We start from the raw sequence: 20865 nt of genomic DNA, 5'->3' as shown, positions 1-20865 counted from the left end.
TATCTATCTTCAAAAACACAAACCCAATAAATCTCCTCAATGAACTCAACCCAGATAATTTAGAAAAAATCTTACTCTTCCTAAAAGCTTCAAACCTATACCACAGAATTTAATAAAACACCCCAAATGTACATAAATAAAAATTTACCAACTTAGTAGCTAAAATACAAAGAACAATATGTAAACCAAAAAAAAATAATAGACTTAATATCATTAACATTAAAAGCCGAAGCCTTTGTTGCCAGCGCTTTACCAACTAAGTTAGTCTAGTTTTCTAAACTTCTCTATCTGTAATAATAATAATAATAATATAGGGTATACAATTTGTTTTTTGTTTCAGTTAGTTCCGATTGTAATATGTGTTTGTTGTCATTGTTTGTCATTTCTATGTTTTTTCCTATTTCGTTCAAAATATTGTCAATATCTTTTAAGTTTATAATATGTACTACTATATCTGTTGTGATAATTATATCTTGATTTTTTATCTCTATTTGCGCATACCAGTCCTGATCAGGTATTTCTTGAATCGTTAGTGTTCCCGCTGTTGTTGTTATTGCCATTGTCATTAGTATTGTCGTCAGCAACATAGTCGTCGTTAGTATTTTCTGTAAATTTATAAGGGCGTTTAATATTTATTGGGTCAATATTACCGAGATTTGCTTTTTTGAATTTCGGAGCTTCTTTGTGTCTGACTGCCTTGTAGTTCTTTATAAAACCCTCTTCTCGTTTTTCTTCATAATGCTCCCTGTTGCCGTTGTGCTTTTCTAACATTTTTTGTTTAGCGCTATCTATATTTTCTTTTATTTTTGTCAATTCTATCTTATTGTTGTGGGCTTCGCTGGGGGTACATTTGGTTGTGGAGTGATATCTTTCATTGTAATTTCTCACTGCTCTCTGCATAATTTGTTTTACTGGCATATTCGACGCTTCCGTTTTATATGTTGTTCTAAACTTTTCTGCTAGTGAATTGTGTAGTCTTTCTACATCTGAATTGCCAGTGTGACTATTCGGTTTTGTTAAGTGTAATTCTATCCCTTCTTGTCTTAGTAGTTCTTTAATCCTGAATGAATCAAATTCGTTATCAGCTATTATTTTACCTGGTTTGCCTATTTTCGTAAAATGTTCCTCCAATTGTTCTACTATAGTGATATGATTTCTATCATTTAATGGGTATACTGCTGCGAACTTTGAAAATTTATCTATGGTCGTTAAAAAATGTGTATTTTTTATTACATATGTATCCAAGTGTATTATCTGATTTTTATCTGATGGGGTTTCCGTTTTACTGAACTTATTTTTAATAGGATTTCTATCATATTTTATTTCTTTGCAAAAATCGCATTGATTTATAACCATTTGCACCAACTCTAACAATTTTGGAAAGTAAATCTTGTTTTTCAATTGGTTATATGTTTCCTGAATTCCTGAGTGCATACTTTCTCTTACATGATAAAACGAAATTTGTCTTACTGCTTCTGTTTCATGTTCAATATCTTGAGCTCTGAGTGTGCATTTTATGAATTCTAATTGTTTGTTGTCTGAAAACATTTCTATTAGTTTTTCTTGTACTATGTTATACTCTTGATACGATAATTCTGAATAGATTCCGACTTTTCCTTTGTGTATATATTTCCTGAAAATATCTTTCATTGTTGGAAAGTCATGTTTTGCTATAAATATTATTGATTTTCCATGTATTGTTTTATACTCGTCTGTTTTACTGTCTGTAATAATTATTTGTGTTTTATATTTGTTAACTATTTCCTCTTTTATATAAAAATGATTGTGTAAATTTTCTTCGGCTGAGTGTACTGTTGATGTTGAGAGATTATCTTCAATGTTTGCTATCATGTTTATGTCTGAAATATTATCTTTGTATTCATTGTCTCTTTCGTTTTCGGTTTTGTTCGTAAGGTCGCTGTCTTCCAGTCTGCTAAGAAAATCTGCCACTCTGTTCTCTTTTCCTTTCAAGTAATCTATCTCAAATTGATACTCTCCTAATTTTAATAACCATCTCTGGTGTCTGGGTAAAATATCTTTACCTTTATGTTTTGAGTGTAAGAATTTTATTGGCTGGTGGTCAGTTAATATTTTGAATTTATTCCCGTAAAGGTATGGTCTGAAATAATTGACGCTCCATAGTATTGCTAGGAATTCTTTGTCTGTTGCTGAGTAATTTTTTTCATGATTGATAAGCGTTCTTGATGCAAAGCAGATTGGATGACCGTCTTGAGATACGACAGATCCAATTGCATAATTTGATGCATCTGTAGTTAATGTACATTTTTTTTCAAAATTGGGATATCTTAAAATTGGGTGAGAACTGATTAAATGTTTTAATTTTTCAAATGCTTCGACATAGGTGGGGTCTTTTAGATTTATTTTAACATTTTTTTTCAAATACTTGGTTATTGGCTGTGCTACTTTAGCATAATCTTTTATAAATTTTCTGTAATAACCTGTTATACCTAAGAAGCTTTTTATTTGCTTCTCTGTTCGTGGTAACAGTAATTTTTCTATGATTGCGATCTTATTTGGATTTGGCTTAATGCCCTCTTTTGTAAGGATATGTCCTAGAAATTCAGTTTCCTTTTTCATGAAGTTACACATGTTCTTTTAATGAGGTGCTGAAAATAAGTATATCGTCTAGATACACGACGCATTTTTTATTAATGTGATCCCTAAGTATTTCATTCAATATATAAATATATTATAAACTCATATAGTCCATGTGGCGTTACGAATGCCGTTTTTTTTCTGCCTGATTCTCGGACTAAGATCTGATGGTAGCCTTTGGCTAAATCTATTGTAGTGAAGTATTGAGCTCTTCCTAGTTTATCCAAAATAGAATTAATGTTCGGAATCGGAAATTTGTCGTCTATGGTTATTTCATTTAACTTCCTGTAGTCTATTACTATCCTAAACTTTTTCTTTCCTGAGTTGTCGATCTTCTTCGGGATTACTATAAGTGGGCTAGAGTATCTTGAATTACTCTTTCTAATTATACCCTGTTCTTCCATTTCTTATATTTGTTTCCTAACTTCTTCCTCGTGTTGTGGTGGGTATCTATAAAGTTTTGAGTTTAACTGTTCCTCTGTATTGGTCCGTATTTCGTGTTCAATTTCTGTCGTACTAGTTAGTTGGTCTCCCTCCTTAAAAAAAAGTTTGCTAAATCGTTGTACAATGACTTTAATTTCTCTGACTTCTTCTTCATTTAAGTGGTCGAGTTTCAAATTCTATAAGTTTTTACTGCTAATTTCTAATACAGAAACTTCTTCGTATTGATATGGATTGTTTATAATTACGTTTTCTTTTTGATTTAAAATTAAAACCTTCCTCTCAATGTTTATAAATGCATTCAAAAAATTTAGGAGGTCTATCCCTATGATAAAATTGTATTTTCTTCCCTTAAGCGGGGCTAATTTCCATCGTACTCTTGCGTTATTTGGTAAGTTAAATTCTTTTGGGGCTGTGGTATGAATTTCGTACGCTATTACGTCTTTGCTGTTAATTGTAGTGTATGGTATGGGCGTATTTAGTCTCATTTTTCTGTAACCGTTAATCTGGTCGCTAACTAAACTCAAGGTGCCTCCTGTGTCTATTAAGGCCACGTATTTCTGTTTGTCTATGTTAAGTTCTATTAGTGGTAACCCATCCGAGGCGGCTTCGTAAAAAAAACCGTATTATTGAATTCTGCCTGTGGATAGTTTTCCATTTGATTATTATCGTGTTTACTGTTCGAGTTATGGTCACTGTTGTAGTTGTCATTTTCGTATCTGCTTTGGTCGGTATGGTTTTGGTGTTGGTTGGCTTCTATGTTATCTACCTCCATAGGTACCACATTCGCTGACCTATTTTGCCTAAACTGATGTGATTCCGCTTGTTGATTCCACTGATTATTTTGATATCGTCTACTTTGTCCGGAGTTATTGCCTCTAAAATTCTGAGGGGTATTGTTCTGTCTAACTTGTCCTGAATTGTTGCTCTGATAATTTTGATGTACATTTTGCATTGTATTGTTTTGCTGATTATATTGTTGATTGGTATTCTTATTTTGATGTGCATTTTGCATTGTATTGTTTTGCTGATTATATTGTTGATTGGTATTCTGGTTGTTGTTCCTGTAATTGTTTTGATTAGGTCTACCTTTCCTATACTGATACCTAATGCAACTATTCTCATATCTGCGTTGCATCATTATCTTTAATATAGTGCTTAAATCTCTGACTTCGTAGATCTTGTCTAGTAAAGTGCCTTGTGTCATTTCTTTGGCTGTGTTAACTAATAAACTTTCGACATTACTTAAATCTATAAAATTATCATTCATATGATACACAATTAATTCATCATTTTTATATTTTATATTTTGAATTTCTACTGCAAGCTCGCTCACCGAATTCACTCTCAGGTCACATATCCTCTTGTAGATTTGGTGCGGCTCCGTGTCTGGTCTGTACCTTAACTTCAAGGTGGCTTTTATCAGGTCCCAGTTGTCCGGCTCCGGGATATTTATTACTGCATCCTTTGCTTGACCCTGAATTGTCCTGTATAATATTGTCCTTGTGGCTTCTCTCTTGAGTTGTGGGTCCTCTACCGTCTGTAACAGGTACTCCACGCTACTGAAGAAGGAGTTGATGGAAATTTCCCCGGTTCCCGTAAAGGTTGCCAAACGATTGATGTTTTTGAACAACCGCTCTTGTTGGGCTGGGTTGTTTCCATTTCCTTGGAGCTGTACATACGCTTGTTGCAGTTGCTCCAGCTGTCTTTCCCTTATGGCCAATTGTTCCAAAAGATCCGCTTGGGGCATCTGGCCGTTATCGTGAGCCATCCTGCTATTGTCGTATGAAGCGATCCTTCGCTGCCTTCTTATATCCAGGTTGAGTTGATTTCCTTCTTAGCGCTGTCTAAGTCGATTTTAGTTCGATCTCTACAGGCATTAATCCACTGATTTTTAGTTGGATTTAATGCTGTTGCGCTGCTTGGTCTGGTTTTGCTTTGATCAATGCACTTTTCTATGCACTGCACCACGTTCACTTAGCGGACTGATTTTTAGTTCGCTTCTGTTCGCTGACTTTTTGTATTTTTTATTTGTCACAAAAAATTGTTGTTATATTTTTTTCTTCACGTTAAGTTCGATTTGAATAATCACTGGACCCTCTTTAATTAAAAAGGATCCTACCGGCTGCGCCAATTTTGTTAAAGGAGTTGCGAAGTTTTAAAAAAATAAATTATTTGTAAGTAAAACACGTCAAGCGGGTTTGGTGGGCAAAAATCAACTGAATATTCTTTATTGATAATGTTTTAAAGAAAACTTAATTTAGGTTTACAGAAGTGCTTATTAGGTTTTCTTACGAATTATTCTGGTCGACATGTGTAAGATCGTTGGCCTCTAGTTAGCCTGAATTTAATAACGATCGATGAACTATGCATTTCCTGTTTACTGTGTTATATTGCTTATTTGGATTTTATATTTTCTTAGAACTTATTTTGGTTGGCATGTGCCAGATCGTTAACCTGTGCATTTCCTGTTTGCTGTATTACTTTAATATATTGTTTATTTAGCATTTAATGAGTTAAGCAATTCTTGTACTTTATTATTAAGAGGTGGTAAAGAAGAAATTGGGTTTTGGACATATGTGGGAAGTGAAGTGGGGTTATACGTAACTTACGCGCGTTATGGGACCGCATCAAGGCAGAATACGATGAATGCACCGGGTGCATAGCAGAAGCCGGAGACAGTGCAGCTGATAGTTTGCCAGTTCTCAAGGCTAAGTACGGCTACTGCTATTCCGTTTACGAGAGATGTGGGGCTCAGATCGCGGATATGATAGCCCAGGCTCCCCAAGTTCAAGCTGTTCCTACCCAGACTTACATTCCCTCGGGATGTCGGCTGCCTCTGTGCGATACCGAGGTTTTCACCGGAGATTATCTGCGGTGGCCGACCTTTAGGGTCCAAGGCTGACGCCAGTCGAAAAATTGTTTCACCTAAATGCCAAAACAAGCGGCGATGCACACACGATAGTGTCGAACTCCCCCCTTACTAACGACGGCTTTCGCTCAGCTTGGACTAACCTAACTGAGCGTTTCGAAAACAAGCGGTTGTTAGTAAATAGCCAATTAAAAATACTTTTCAATGTGCAGTCCGTTAATCAGGAATCTGGGTCAGCTATCCGTGAACTTCAACGTACCATCCACGGTTGCCTTACGTCTTTAGAAATGTCCGGAATTGAAACCGAGAAATAAGCTCACGCTATCCTTGTGGGAACAGTCCCTGCACAATAAGGCAGAGATTCCGACGTGGCAGGAACTGAACGCCTTCCTTACGGAGCGTCACCGGACCTTAGAAGCCATAGACGACGTACGGCCGTCAGGCTCGAGTCAATCTCTGCCAAAAACATCCGCCCCCTCTGCAGCGCCTCGAAGAATAAATACTTACGAGACAAGGGTAGCACCCAAGCCAAAAGGATGTGACCTTTGTAAGAAGGAAAGCCATCCTGTCCGCACATGTGCACGGTTCCTCCAGATGACGGTCGACGAGCGTTCGGCATACATAAAGAGGAAGCAGCTGTGTCTAAACTGCTTCGCACGAGGGCATCAGCTGCGTGATTGTGAAAGCACTCATAGTTGCTTTACGTGCCGCGGCCGCCATCACACCTTACTACACAGAGGCAACTCCTCCCAATCGCCCTAGAATCCCGCCCCAAGACCCAGATCAAGACCAAGTACACCAGTTGCCAACAGTTGCTACAGTCCAAAATTACTTCGCGACGGGGTATAGATCCGTCTTGCTGGGCACCGCCATAATTGACATATGTCACCTGGGGTCGAATTTTAAAGCTCGTGCCTTGATAGATTCAGGATCAGAGGCAACCTTTATTTCTGAGCGGCTGTTCAAACTAATTAAGTTGCCTCACCAGGTAATCCAAACCCAAGTTTCAAGCCTTAACCAGACAGTATCCGCTGAATCCAAAATGCTCTGTCAGTTTACCATCCGTTCTCCGACCAGGCCTGGCTTGCAAATAAATACGACGGCCTATGTTCTTCCTCAATTAGCTGGAAGCCTTCCATCTTGTCCGATTCCGCAACAGTTTCTACGGAATCTTCCCGAACTGTCACTAGCGGATCCAAAGTTCAAAGTTCTGGTCGGAGCCGACATACTGCCATCCATTCTCCTAAGCGGCACCCGGCCGAGTATTTGTGGCTCTCTCCTCGGGCAAGAAACCATTTTCGGGTGGATCCTAACAGGACCCGTTCCTGCTCCAAGGGAAAATCAGATTTCCGTTTTTTCCACACGAATCTCCCACACAGTTGACACGTCCCTGGATAGGCTTCTCACCAAATTTTGGGTGGTGGAGGATCTGCCAGTAAAAGTGACAAAATCTTCCGATTTGACATGTGAGGAAAATTTTCTCCGAACGACTACGAGAGACGATAACGGCAGGTATGTCGTAAGTCTTCCGTTTCGTGATCCTCAAAACGTAAAATCCGCCCTCGGTCACTCCAGATCCTCCGCGTTGTCGCAGTTCCTAAGAACCGAGCAACGCCTAAAGACGGACAGTCAGCTGATAGCCAAATACGACTCCGTGATTCAAGAATATCTCGACCTCAATCATATGAAAGAAGTCCGTCCTACCCATAATTCTGCCAGTTATTACCTTCCGCATCATGCCGTGCTCAAGCCGGAAAGTACAACCACTAAGCTACGTGTGGTTTTCAATGCCTCCAGCCCTTCAGAGAATGGGGTAAGTTTAAATGATATCCTTCATGCTGGCCCAGTCTTACAGTCCGATCTAACGATCCAGATCCTGAAGTGGCGATATTTACGATACGTCTACAGTGCCGATATCGAGAAAATGTATCGGCAGATATGGGTAGATCCGAAGCATTCCCTTTCCAGCGCATCTTATTCCGCAACAGTGAGGGGCACATTCGAGATTTCGAGTTCTATGAGTTCTTTTTCGTCCCACCAGATTTAGCAACGGAAATCTCCCACACGAAACGCCAAGTCCTTTCCCAAATTGCCAAGCTGTTTGATCCAGCAGGCTGGCTCGCTCCATTTGTTGTGTGTGCCAAAATCTTTATGCAAGAGATTTGGCCTCAGGATCTAGGCTGGGACGACAAACTTCCAATTGAGCTGTGCCAAAGGTGGAACAGCTTTCTCCAGAGCTATTCGGTCCTAGACCAGGTCAGAATACCCAGATGGGTTTCCTTCCATCCAGAGTTCCGCGTAGAGCATCACGGATTCTGTGACGCCTCGCAAAAGGCATACGGTGCTGCGGTCTATGTGCGCGTAGAAGTGGGCCATAAGACGATGGTGCACTTGCTCACGGTCAAGACGCGTGTGGCGCCAGTCAAAACGGTGTCCCTTCCCAGGCTGGAGTTATGTGGAGCTCTCCTTTTGTCCGAGATGGCCGAAGCCATTCTTCCAAATATGTCGAGGCTGACCTCCAAATTTCATTGTTGGACCGATTCCACGATTGTGCTAGCATGGTTAGCAAAACCAGCGTGCCATTGGACTACGTTCGTTGCCAACAGGGTGACGAAGATCACCGAGTCCACTGAGGCGGCCAATTGGTCGCACGTTCAATCCGAACATAATCCAGCTGATTTGGCTAGTCGAGGAGTTCCCCTTCAAGAGCTGGTGGATAACCTGCTTTGGTGGCATGGACCCACTTGGCTGCAACGTCCACGCGATCATTGGCCCAGCCAGGGAACCGACCTGCCGGTGACTAAGATCGAAAAGCGTGCCGTTAAAGTCCATGTGGCGTCTATGCCGTCAGAAGATTTCCTAGATCGCTTTTCCAATTTAGATAGAGCTTTGCGGGTCCTCGCGTATGTCCATCGATTTGTCCAACGATGTCGAAGACAATCACCGCCTTCCGGGGTCCGTCTAGAGGCCCAGGACGTTGCCGCCGCGGAAGAACTCATGACGATTTGCACTCAGCGCAGGTATTTTTCTGAAGAATACCGCTGCTTGAGTCAGAAGCGTCCTGTGCCCAGGGCGAGTTCGATTCTCTCCCTGAACCCCTTTCTAAATAAGAAAGGGGTAATCAGGGCATGCGGCCGCGTAACGGCCTCCGACAGTTTGCGGTATGATGAACGACATCCGATAATCCTGCCGTACGAATGTGCACTCTCGCGGCTTCTGGTCAAATTCACGCATCTCATTACGTTACATGGTGGCAACCAGTTAGTGGTGCGTCTCACTCGGTCCAGATACTGGGTTCCGAGAATAAAGAACTTGGTGAAGGCAGTGGTTAACTCCTGCAAGGTCTGCGTTATCCACAAAAAGAGATTGCAAGTCCAGATGATGGGAAGTTTTCCGAAAGAGCGAGTGTCTTTTTCCCGTCCGTTCACGTACACAGGGATGGACTACGCCGGCCCGTTTGATATAAAAAATTATACCGGAAGAGCTTGTCTCATTACGAAAAGGTATGTGTTGGTTTTCGTTTTTTTTTCTACAAAGGCCATCCATCTAGAGCCTACATCCGACTTAACGACTGAAAAGTTTCTTGCCGCTTTCGCTCGTTTCGTCTCTAGAAGAGGGTGTCCTCACCAAGTCCAGTCCGACAATGGAAAGACCTTCGTCGGCGCCTCCACCGTGCTTTCCCGAGACTTCCTGCAAGCCGTTTAGGAGTCTGTGACCGATGCGTATAGTCATCAGCAGCTCACCTGGCAATTCATTCCTCCTGGGGCACCCCATATGGGAGGCCTATGGGAAGCTGGTGTCAAGAGCTTCAAGACCTTGTTTTACAAGTACACCGCTGCACGGAAGTACACCTTTGAAGAGCTGTCCACCCTCCTAGCGAGAATCGAAGCTTGTCTGAATTCCAGAACGCTATCTCCCATGTCCGAGGATCCAACTGATCTCTTAGCGTTGACACCAGGGCACTTTATTGTTGGTGGACCTCTTCTATCCATAGTGGAACCTGAAGTAAAGGGCGAATCCAAGTCCATTCTGAACCGGTGGCAGCACTTAAAGTCTCTCCATCAACAATTCCGCACTCGATGGAAGGGTGAGTACCTTAAGGAGCTCCACAAGCACAACAAGTGGCAAGTCCCCACAGAAAATCTGCGTGTTGGCGATCTGGTCGTCATTAAGGATGAAGAATAGACTCCGTTTTTCCGGGAGCCGATGGTAATGTCCGCTTAGTCGGCATTCGTACGACACGCGGCATTGTCAAACGTCCAGTGACCAAGGTGGTTCTTCTTCCAAGAGAGCCGCCCAAAACTACCTCGTAACGAGCCGCGCTTCTTACACACCTTGGTCCGTAGCCATTATCCACGTCAATGTTAATTAGCCCTGTTTAATTTTCCTTATCCACACTCTAAACAGGAAAATGGCTCCCCGTCCACGTAGCGCTCAGGCTTTGGATAGCAGACGTACTAGAGGTACTCAGTCCTACCGATGCCGAGTCTGCCGTGGAATCCATCCTCTTTGGAAGTGTCAGAGGTTCCTAAAGCTGAGCGCAGAGAAGCGGCTGCAAGCAGTTCTCATTAACAAGTACTGCGCGAACTGTCTCGCACACGAGCACTCCACTGGGAGCTGTCGTAGCGGTGACCGGTGCAGAACGTGCAACCGGAACCATCACACGCTGCTGCACATGCACGACCTTGTTTCCCGGAAAAAGTCCGGCTCCAAGAAAAAGTCCCGCTCCAAGCAACAGCCCGCTTCTCCGCAGCGTTCGCGCCGGCAAGATCCGCCTACTCGCCAAACGCCTGCCCCTCCACCGCGCTCAGCATCCTCGACACCAGCTCCGTCGCTCGCCGCACTTCTCCAGCGTCATAGCGTCAATGTCCTCCCGACTGCTGTGGTGATCGTCGAGACCGGAGAGAAGACGTTTCGTTTGCCGACAACAAACGTGGGCGATGAGAGCATATGCACGGCGACAATTCGTTCGAAGGTCGACGAGGCCATCGAGCTGGAGGTGGTCCTCAAGATCGAGCCGAACGTGCGCATCCGCACCCCCATCCGTGCGCTCAGTGAGAGCGTCGTCCAGAAATTTCAGGAGCTACCGCTCGCGGATGAGCGTTTCCACCGGCCAGCCACTGTTTCATTGATCCTGGGCGCGGACGTCTACCCGAAGGTGATACAGCCGGGCTTCCACGTGGTCGACGAGGGACTGCCAGTAGCCTAGAAGACGGTGTTCGGGTGGACCGTCTCCGGCGCCTGTACGCAGGCTTGAGGAGTAGGCGACTGGCCGAAGTTCCGTCTCCTTTTATTTTTTGCAACGCTAGCGATTGCAAGGGGGGCGGAATGTTCAGGCCCACTGCCCGGCGAATCTGGACTGGGCCCGCTATCCAGCTGCACCGCTCTCTCGCGCTCCCGCTCTCCTGCGCTGTTCCTAGCTCCCTCCATGAAGTCTCCGCTGCGCTTTGGAGCGCAGAGCGGAGCTTAGACTAAGTTAGTTCGATTTTGGAGTTCAAACTGAAAATAAACCGCGGTCGCACCCCCGCCTACTTTTACCAGTTAACGTTTTTCTCGAGTTTTTCATTTCGATCAAGGGGCAAATACGCGTTTCGAGTGGTTTCTCCCCTACAGCTTCCGAAGCACCAGCAGCAAACCGCACCACCAGCAAACTACCGAGGCCCAGCGCAGCAGCCCGCCGACGCCGCCAGTTTCCCGCCGTCGCCTCCCACGCCATTCCATCAGCGCCACCACGGTACCCCGCTACCCCGCGGCGTACAGTCATAAAGTTCGTCAGTCATCAGTCCACACTGCCCAACAAGCTTAGCTGTCGCTTGATCGCAATACGATCGGGCTGTGTTTTGGCCATATTCCCTCTCCTTTACACATTCGTGTGCCAATGGATCGTTGCGGGCCGCGCAATACGATCCCCTATTGTCAAGGTTGTCCGTCGAAAGTTGTGTCATTGTTCTTGACCTAATCCACTTCGCGCGTCAGCACACCCCCTTAATAAAGCTAGCACTTCATGTTTTGATATTCTTTCACATTACAAATTTATTGGGTAATATTTATTTAATTAGTTGGCTAATTCATATGGAAATTAAATTAATTGACAATTACTTTTGAAAGCGGAGAGTATCGAATTTACCACCTGTGAAGGTGCACACATCAGCAAAATGCTGACTATTCACGACTACAAACGTCGCTCAGAGGGCTCTTGCAATTGTCATACAATTACAAGGCTGATACTCGCCGCTGAAAAATTAACATTTAATTATTATATATAAAAATATAAAATATATAAAAGGAGGAAAGTATATCTAAATGATTTTATATATATATATTATAAATAATTATTGTATATGGATATTATTGTATGAATTCCTAACAAATTAATTCTTGGTCTCAGATAGAGAGATAATGATTGCCTTTTCGGTCTTGTTACAGTGGGCAAGTGGTGAAAAATCTAGACGGAAGGTCTCAATATATAAGTACTCTAATTCATGCACAGTTATTGGTAGGGTTGCTTTTGATAACAGGTATAGAATTCTTACGTTAAACTGTGGATCATTGTCTATAGTCTTTGCTAAAGCTTCTGAGTGATCATGGTGCACGGATATATATATGTATTTATAAGAAAGGAACCGTATTCCGACAAACTTACCCTCCTTTTGATCCTTGGCGATGAGATCTCGACGCTCCGGTTCCTGGGCCTTGGAAGATGTTATAATTGGTTTATATATATATATACGTGCAGTGTTGGATGGCGGTTCACAAAAGCATAACACAAAAACTACGTTACACAAAAAAAATAACACTATGACTGTATAGATATGTATGTATGTATTCATCGTATGGGAGTTCCACTGCGGCACACGTCAGTTCCAATGCTCGGGCTGGGGCTGGTCGATGTAGCTCCAATTTCTTGTTCAACGTATGAACTGGGGGGTTCTGTTACACTTGCATTCAGAAATGAATGCACTCGCAGATAGTTTGAAATGCACTTTTTGTTTAAAAGTTTGAATTCGATTTATTCGCCTTTTATTGTTTTTATTGTCTTTTTGCGGCTTCACTTCACTGTATCTGCTCGGCTTATGTTCCGATGTGGGTCACCACTTTCTCCAGGGCGTGATGTTGTACATCTTAACCACCTTAAGGATCACTAGAACTAGGAGTAGTCCAACGATGAGCTTCATGGTCCTGTTGGCATCCTGAATATCGTCCTGGTGGTCAACGATCTCTACTGTGTTAATCACATTGGCGGTGCTGCCGGCCACTTTGAATGTTTTGCTGCCCATCTTGGGGTTCTTAGGTCATACACTTAGTTCACTTGTTCTTTTCGTCCTTCGGAATTTTGCAGGTTGACTTTCTTCCGAGTGTGGTCGATCGTAGGACCGGTAATCAGGTCGTTCTCCTGGGTGAAGTTGATCCTAGGGAAACGGTCAAGACATCCTTCTGGACACCAGCCTTCTTCCAGTCGTGGTCTGTGTGATGAGAGTTGTACTTCTAGACCACTTTCATGGAGATTAGAACAATTTCTGTCCGTCTTCTCTATTTGGCTGGGGTCTTTTATACCGGATTAGAGCTTTCGCTAGCCCCCCATATTGGATGAATTAACTAGGTGTTCCCACCTAGGGGTACTGTTTCTCCATTTCCCCTATCTTAGGAGTCAACGGCCGGCTGGTGCACTTTGCCACCTTACTAGAGTACGGTTACGAGCAGGTCGATCGTGGTCGTTGTTCTGGCCTCGCGACACCCGTGATTTGACGAATTGTATTTCTGTTTTGCCATTATCAATCTGAGTGTGGTTAATCATTCGCGGCCCCTGCCTTCAACTTAAGACAGTTGTTTTGCCGGGGCTAATCTTTCTATGGGGGAGGGCGTACGTAACACTAGGCTTTTGAGATTTGGCATTCAGATTCCTGAGCTTCTTACGCAGCGCAAGTTTGTTTCAGCAGCGTGCCACGCCCACTCTAACGCCCACAAACCGCCCAAACCTATAACGCCCACAGTTTTCATGCTAGAAAAAAATACCTATCGATTGTCCCAAAAAAAAAGTTTGCCACGCCCACTATAACGCCCATAACTCTTAAATCTGTCTACCGCCCACATAACCATATATTGCATATCTCCATTTTCCCTTTGTCCCTTTAGCTGAGTAACGGGTATCTGATAGTCGAGGTACTCGACTATAGCATTCTTCCTTGTTTTTTTCTAGGCTTTAGCTTTTGCGAGTTTTTTTAAGAATTTAAATTTAAGTAATCTAAGAAAATTATAAGTTGAATAATTAATTAAGCAGAGGGCCAGTACCCGGAGAGAATAACAGTTATGAAGCGATTACATAATTGGTGGCGTGGTGTTCTTGCAGGTTATGTGTGTGTGCGGGTCTTTTTGTCTATTTAGACAGTTATTAGGTTTTCATACACACAGAAAAAAAACTTGGACACTGCCGGAAAATTTTCGTACGATGAGCGGGATTTTCCGATCGATTTTCCGCCGTTGTCCGATGTTTTGAGCGCGCTGCTCGGAGCTGCGATCGTTGCGTTTGCGCTGGTATTAAAAACTAAAGACCCTCTCCTCTCTGAATCTGAGCTTTGCCTGGAACGTCTGGAGGTCGGAGCGTTGTATCGATGGAAAAATAAAGGGAGAATAAAGGTGTGCTTTTGCACCTGGGTACCTAATAAAATTGACTACTGTCAGCATGTCACTTCCTTTAAAGATTGACCTTAGAATGCACGTCTGCCTTGGCTGGCGTTTGAATTAGAAAAGACCAAGACATGCGTGTCAGAACCTCCGGTAACCAAAACTTCACCTAAATTTCGAAAAAGATCGCCATTTTTTTCGGTCAACGCACGGGACTCTCAACCAATTTTAATTCCCTAATTTCTATTGAGTGCAACCTTATTGAGCTGAACTTAACAGCTTAGTTGAATAAAAAACTAAAGTCTACTACCAGGCATATTTACTTTGTGGACAAGCGAGCGACAAGATACACTACAAACCCCCCCACCAAAATCACATTTTGGGGCAAAAACAAGGCCTTCAAATTATATAAGCTTTTTTTCTTCTGTTATTGTTTAATATCTTTTGCATGAAACGTAACAACCAGTTTGCCCTGTAAGTCTTCCAGTTCATAGTACGCCTGATCTAGTTTTCTTCTCACACGCGCTTTAACAAATATTGGGGCTAATTTTGCGTTAATTATACCCGTTACTCGTAGAGTAAAAGGGTATACTAGATTCGTCGGAAAGTATGTAACAGGCAGAAGGAAGCGTTTCCGACCCCATAAAGTATATATATTCTTGATCAGGATCACTAGCCGAGTCGATCTAGCCATGTCCGTCTGTCCGTCTGTCCGTCTGTCCGTCTGTCCGTCTGTCCGTCTGTCCGTCTGTCCGTCTGTCTGTCCGGATGAACGCTGAGATCTCGGAAACTATGGGAGCTAGGCTATTGAGATTTGGCGTGCAGATTCCTGAGCTTCTTACGCAGCGCAAGTTTGTTTCAGTACAGTGCCACGCCCACTCTAACGCCCACAATCCGCCCAAAACTGTGGCTCCTACAGTTTTGATGCTAGACTAAAAATTTTAACTGAAATGTAATGTTCTTATCAATACCTATCGATTGACCCAAAAAAAGTTTGCCACGCCCACCCTAACGCCCATAAACCGCCCACAAACTTCAAAAAATCGTAATTATGAACGTGGATATCTCGGAAACTATCAAAGATAGAGAATTGGGATTTCAGATTTAGATTCCGTAGCCTTATACGCAGCGCAAGTTTGTCACGCGAATATGCCACGCCCACTCTAACGCCCACAAACCGCGAAAACCTGTGATGCCCACAATTTTTATGCTGAATAAAAAATTTTAACTGAAATGTATTGGTCTCGTCAATACCTATCGATTGGTCCAAAAAAAATTTTCCACGCCCACTCTAACGCCCAAAACGCTTAAATCTGTATACCGCCGGTAGGTGGCGCATTTTAATCTCGCTTTGCTACTTGCATATCTCTATTTAGCTGAGTAACGGGTATCTGATAGTCGAGGTACTCGACTATAGCGTTCTTCCTTGTTTTTTTTACAAAACAACTCTGTTGGAAATTTCTACGAAAAACCTCCTAACCAGGACTGAAGGATACTATTCTGCTACGTGCATTGTAGGTCCTCTCATTGTGATCATTTTGTTTGCGCATTCAGTAGCAGCTTTTCTTAGGAGAACTGTATGTCTCGGTCTTCTAACAGCTCCAATTCTTTTAGTAATGGGTATTTCCCTCCGTTGGTGACCATTTGCTGTCCGAAAACTATTCGGTAAGGGCTAGATTTTACGGCGCTATGTGTGGACGATTGCAATTACAATTGCGCAGGCAATGCTGCTTAGTTGGACGTCCCAAGTGGATTGATCAGGGTGTATATAAGCCTTTATGGCGGCCAGAATGAACCGATTCACTTTTGCTGAGGCCTTCGACTCCGGCGAATAAACGGCAGTATACGCATGCTGCGCACCATACTTTTGCAAAAAGGCGTTAAAGGCGTGGGACTTAAGTTGTACACCGTTGTTCGACAGAACTACCTCAGGCACCCCCAAGCAGTGGAATTGTTCCTCCTCAATGTAAGGCAAAATTATAAAAGGAAATTTCGATAGGTGGTGTAACACCACAAGGATATTTTCTGAATAAAACCTTACAGTTTCCCCGGACCGAGCCAAAGGCGCTCCTAATGCCTAACATCTCTCAGCAGATTTGGCCAAAAGTAGTATGCACGAATTCGGTCAAGGGTCTTGTTAATGCAACCGTGCGCGAAAACCCGGTGTTCATGAGCGTCTTTTAACGTGGTTGGTACTAGGCTTTTAGGGAGCCAGAGCTTCCAACATTTCTCATCGGCTATTTATTAGCTGCCATTTCCCAGCAGTCTTCGGTAAACACTCGGGACAGCGCGTCGGGAACTATGTTCTGGGAACCTTTTTGGTGTTTAATTGTAAAGGAACATCCTTGCAGTTTCAAGGCCCACCGAGCGAGTCTACTACTGAGATAGACTTGAGCACTGGGTAGTCTTTAATCGCCTGAATTATTTCTGAATCTATGCTAATGGATCCGTAGCCCACTATACGTCCTAGGTAACGGACATCGGGAACGCAAAATCTACTTTTCTGCATATTAATTGTTAGCCCTGCCATAAACCAATTGGCATTATGGTGAACTGATACAGTGCTCGTCCTGGTACTGTAAAAGCCATTTTGTCCCTCGCTCCTGACTCTAAGGGAATTTGCTCTGGAATGGCTATTCAGACAATGTTCTCTGACGCTCGGGCATTTCTAACTCATCGCAATTGTTTATCTCGCCTTCGCCAGTCTTCTCTTCTATTAGATATAAGGATTGTACTAGTGACGGAACTATATAAAACGTTATCAACTTATATTGATACTTAAACTTAACATAAGTAGTAACTTTCCCGATGACTTTTTGGTTTTGGCCTCCGGCCGTTCGAACATCGGAAAATGAGATTCTTGTAAGTCTCTGGAAAATTCTCCTCCCATTGCAACTAATTAACCCCGTCAAGGTTCTACCTATCAGCGTAACTTCGGCATATGGTCTAACATCACGAGCTATTATGTCTGATACTAACGCCGCTTTTCTTGTTCTAGCCGTTTCGTGTAATCTTCTTTTCGCTATTTGGATCGAATTTTTCGTTTCGATAAGCCTGACAGCTCCTTACTGATGGCCTCGCTTATATAAACTGGAGAATGTGAAAAGTTGCCTACATACGAATGTTGTGAGATAGGCTTGGTTTTAGTTAATCCGTGTTGGTGGCTGTTAAAATCATTCGTTTGCGTGTACCTTTCTGAGGTACACGCCCTTGAATGTTCCTTGATGCGTTACACTTCAGGCAAGTCGGCCGATAGGTATTCGCTTGGCCACAACCATAGCAGAATACTCGTCCTGGTACCGGTGCCCGTCGCCTCGACAGACCTAGAAAACCAGATTAAGCGCCTCTGATTAGAGGTAATTAGATTCATCTATTTCTTCCGGTTCATGCTCTGTAGAATTTTCCAGTGCACCTTCAAATTTCCTAACCGCGGGCCTAGACTTAAGCGCTTGATCTGGTTTTACCGTCTGCATGAATTCTTCCCTAGTCCTTACTAGATGGCGCAACTGTGAAATACTTAACACGCACTCATAAAGCAACTCGCGCTCGATAACAAATTAGCACGCAGGGATTCTAGTAACGAGGACTCTTACAATGGGATAGTTCATATATAGAATTCATAGAATTCCTAGGTACCTAATGAAATTGACTACTGTCAGCATTGCCTAATTTTGGGAATAACAGCAAAATTATTTGGCTTACCCAATTAGGAGTAACCCACGACTATTTAATAATTTTTCTAATCTGCACCGTTGACTTGAACTGGCTGGCACTTTGTCACTCACTTTAGAGATTGACCTTAGAATGCACGTCTGCCTTGGCTGGCGTTTAAATTAGAAAAGACCAATACATGCGTGTCAGAACTTTCGGTAACCAAAATTTCCCCAAATTTCGGAAAAAGATCGTCACTTTTGTTTGGTCAACCCACGGGACTCTCAACCAATTTTAATTCCCTAATTTCTCTTAAGCGCAACCTTATTGGGCTGAGCCTAGCAGCTTAGTTGAATATAAAACTAAAGTCTACTTCCAGGCTTATTTACTTTGTGGACAAGTGGGCGACAAGATACATTACAAGATGAGCACGGTCCGCATAAAACCAGTTTGTTCCTTTTATTATTTTCTGGATAACACGGAAAATTTTATTATATACCCTTGCAGAGGGTTTGCAACGCATTGAAGGAGATGTATCCGACCCCATAAAGAGTATACATACACCCAGAAAAATTAAGAGCGAAAAAAACAGAGATCGGTTCTTCTCGGTTTTAGTATTGTGTCTTCTCACATTTTTCTTTTCGGTTTCATGACGGAAGCGATGTCGATTTTGGTATTCCGAACTAAAATCAACCTCGGTTCTGCGGTTGTAGGCGATGGACGTGCGGGGAAGACGTAGACAAAATGATAGTGAGGGGAAAAAGACCGAACTCCTCTCTTGAAATTACCGCAAAGGGGGGTACTCATTTCGGCGGCACTAATGCTGCTCCACATTTAAAATAAAGAATATTAAAAATAATATACAAGATGTCTTTACACTATATAAGCAATTTAAAAAAAATCAAGGAAGAACGCTATAGTCGAGTACCTCGACTCGATACCCGTTACTCAGCTAAAGGGACCAAAGGGAAATGGAGATATGCAAGCAGCAAAGCGAGATTAAAATGCGCCACCTACCGGCGGCAGACAGATTTAAGCGTTATGGGCGTGGCAAATTTTTTTTTGGATCAATCGACATTCCAGTTAAAATTGTATATCTAGCGGTTTGTGGGCGTTAGAGTGGACGTGGCAAACTTTTTGGGTCAATCGATAGGTATTGATGAGAACAATACATTTCAGTTAAAATTTTTATTCTAGCATCAAAACTGTAGGAGCCACAGTTTTGGGCGGTTTGTGGGCGTTAGAGTGGGCGTGGCACTCTGCTGAAACAAACTTGCGCTGCGTAAGAAGCTCAGGAATCTGCACGCCAAATCTCAATAGCCTAGCTCCTATAGTTTCCGATCTCAGCGTTCATCCGGACGGACAGACAGACGGACATGGCTAGATCGACTCGGCTAATGATCCTGATCAAGAATATATATACTTTATGGGGTCGGAAACGCTTCCTTCTGCCTGGTACATACTTTCCGACGAATCTAGTATACCCTTTTACTCTACGAGTAACGGGTATAAATACATGTCACCCCGTCCCTACTGCAGAACTGAAGGGGATCGGTCAACCTAAAATAAATGTTACCCCGCCCATTATAACGCCCGCAATCTTCAAAAAATCGTTAACATAAACGCTTCTTTCTGTGAAACTATCAAAGATGAAGAATAGGGATTTAAGTCTTAGATTCTTTAGTTTTTAGGCATCGCAAGTTTGTCACGCAAGCACGCCCACTCTAAAGACGAATTTGGATTTCAGATCAAGATTGCTTACGCCTACAAGCCGCCCAAAACTGTGGTGCCCATAGTTTTTATGCTAGGAATCGTAAATTCCTATCGATTGACGTAAAATAAGTTTGCCACGCCCACTCTAACGCTTACAAGCCGCCCGTAACTGGCAATTAGAATTTTCATCCTAAAAAAATTTTTAACTGAAACTTATTAGTTTCGTTAATACGTATCTATTGATTCAACATAAATTTACCACGCCCACTTTAACGCCCACAAACTTCAAAAAATCGTAAGCGGTACTCAGATGAGCAAAGGAAATACCAGAAAACATACCAGATTTCGCGAGTGAATTTCAATGAACGCCGTTAGCCGCCGCGCAAGGAACAACAACTTTATATTTTTGGTGTGTTCGCGCAGAAACGAAAAAAAAACCCAAAACGCCTGCAGGTGGTCAGTCCAGATGCCCGTTATTGTGGAACTTGACCCACAGGAAGCAATACACAACAGGGCAAGTCCGCAGAATAGTGGAAGTGTTAGAGATAATACGATCGAGAAGCCCATTGGGAAGGAGCATGACGATCGGGACTTCGCTCCCTACATTGAACTCCTGCCAAACGAGTCCACGTAAAGAAAGTAAGTTCGGGCCAAAGGAATTGGGTCACGTTGTACTAATATAGGTATCTTTTTAGCAGAACTACCAGAAATACGATCTTCGTCGAGCTCTCCATTGGGGAATCCCTGGACTTCACCACCACCAGATACTTGGGAGCTAAAGCGGAGCTGGAGGACGCGCTGACGCTGCTATAGGAAAGAGACAGCTGAAGGAGACATAACCAGCCATTGGCAGGATGCTGGGCGACTTCCTACAGCATCAGCGGAAAAACCCCGTTCCCAATCCGGCTCCCCGACCCTCAAGGTCCAATATGCCTATTGGGATTCTTATC

The 20865-nt window shown here is 42.9% G+C and overlaps 2 protein-coding genes across 15 annotated transcripts in view; both read left to right on the top strand.

Annotated features, from left to right (window-relative positions):
* The window catches only part of LOC139354007 (uncharacterized), a 978888-nt gene that overhangs the window by 367002 nt on the left and 591021 nt on the right, over nt 1–20865 (top strand). The gene's annotated exons all lie outside the window — the stretch shown is intronic.
* LOC139354010 (uncharacterized) lies at nt 10128–19418 on the top strand. The gene is made up of 2 exons (XM_070998222.1): nt 10128–10267; nt 10337–19418. Exon 2 carries the CDS (start codon nt 10341–10343, stop codon nt 11136–11138), a length of 798 nt encoding a protein of 265 aa, XP_070854323.1. The 5' UTR covers nt 10128–10267; nt 10337–10340; the 3' UTR covers nt 11139–19418.

This window comes from Drosophila suzukii, assembly GCF_043229965.1.
Source record: "Drosophila suzukii chromosome 2 unlocalized genomic scaffold, CBGP_Dsuzu_IsoJpt1.0 scf_2c, whole genome shotgun sequence".
NCBI lineage: Eukaryota > Metazoa > Arthropoda > Insecta > Diptera > Drosophilidae > Drosophila > Drosophila suzukii.
This window is presented reverse-complemented; position numbering and strand designations above follow the sequence as displayed.

What these genes read in the sequence shown, in the direction of transcription:
- LOC139354010 (XM_070998222.1), top strand. Translation starts at nt 10,341, where the DNA reads ATGGCTCCCCGTCCACGTAGCGCTCAGGCTTTGGATAGCAGACGTACT.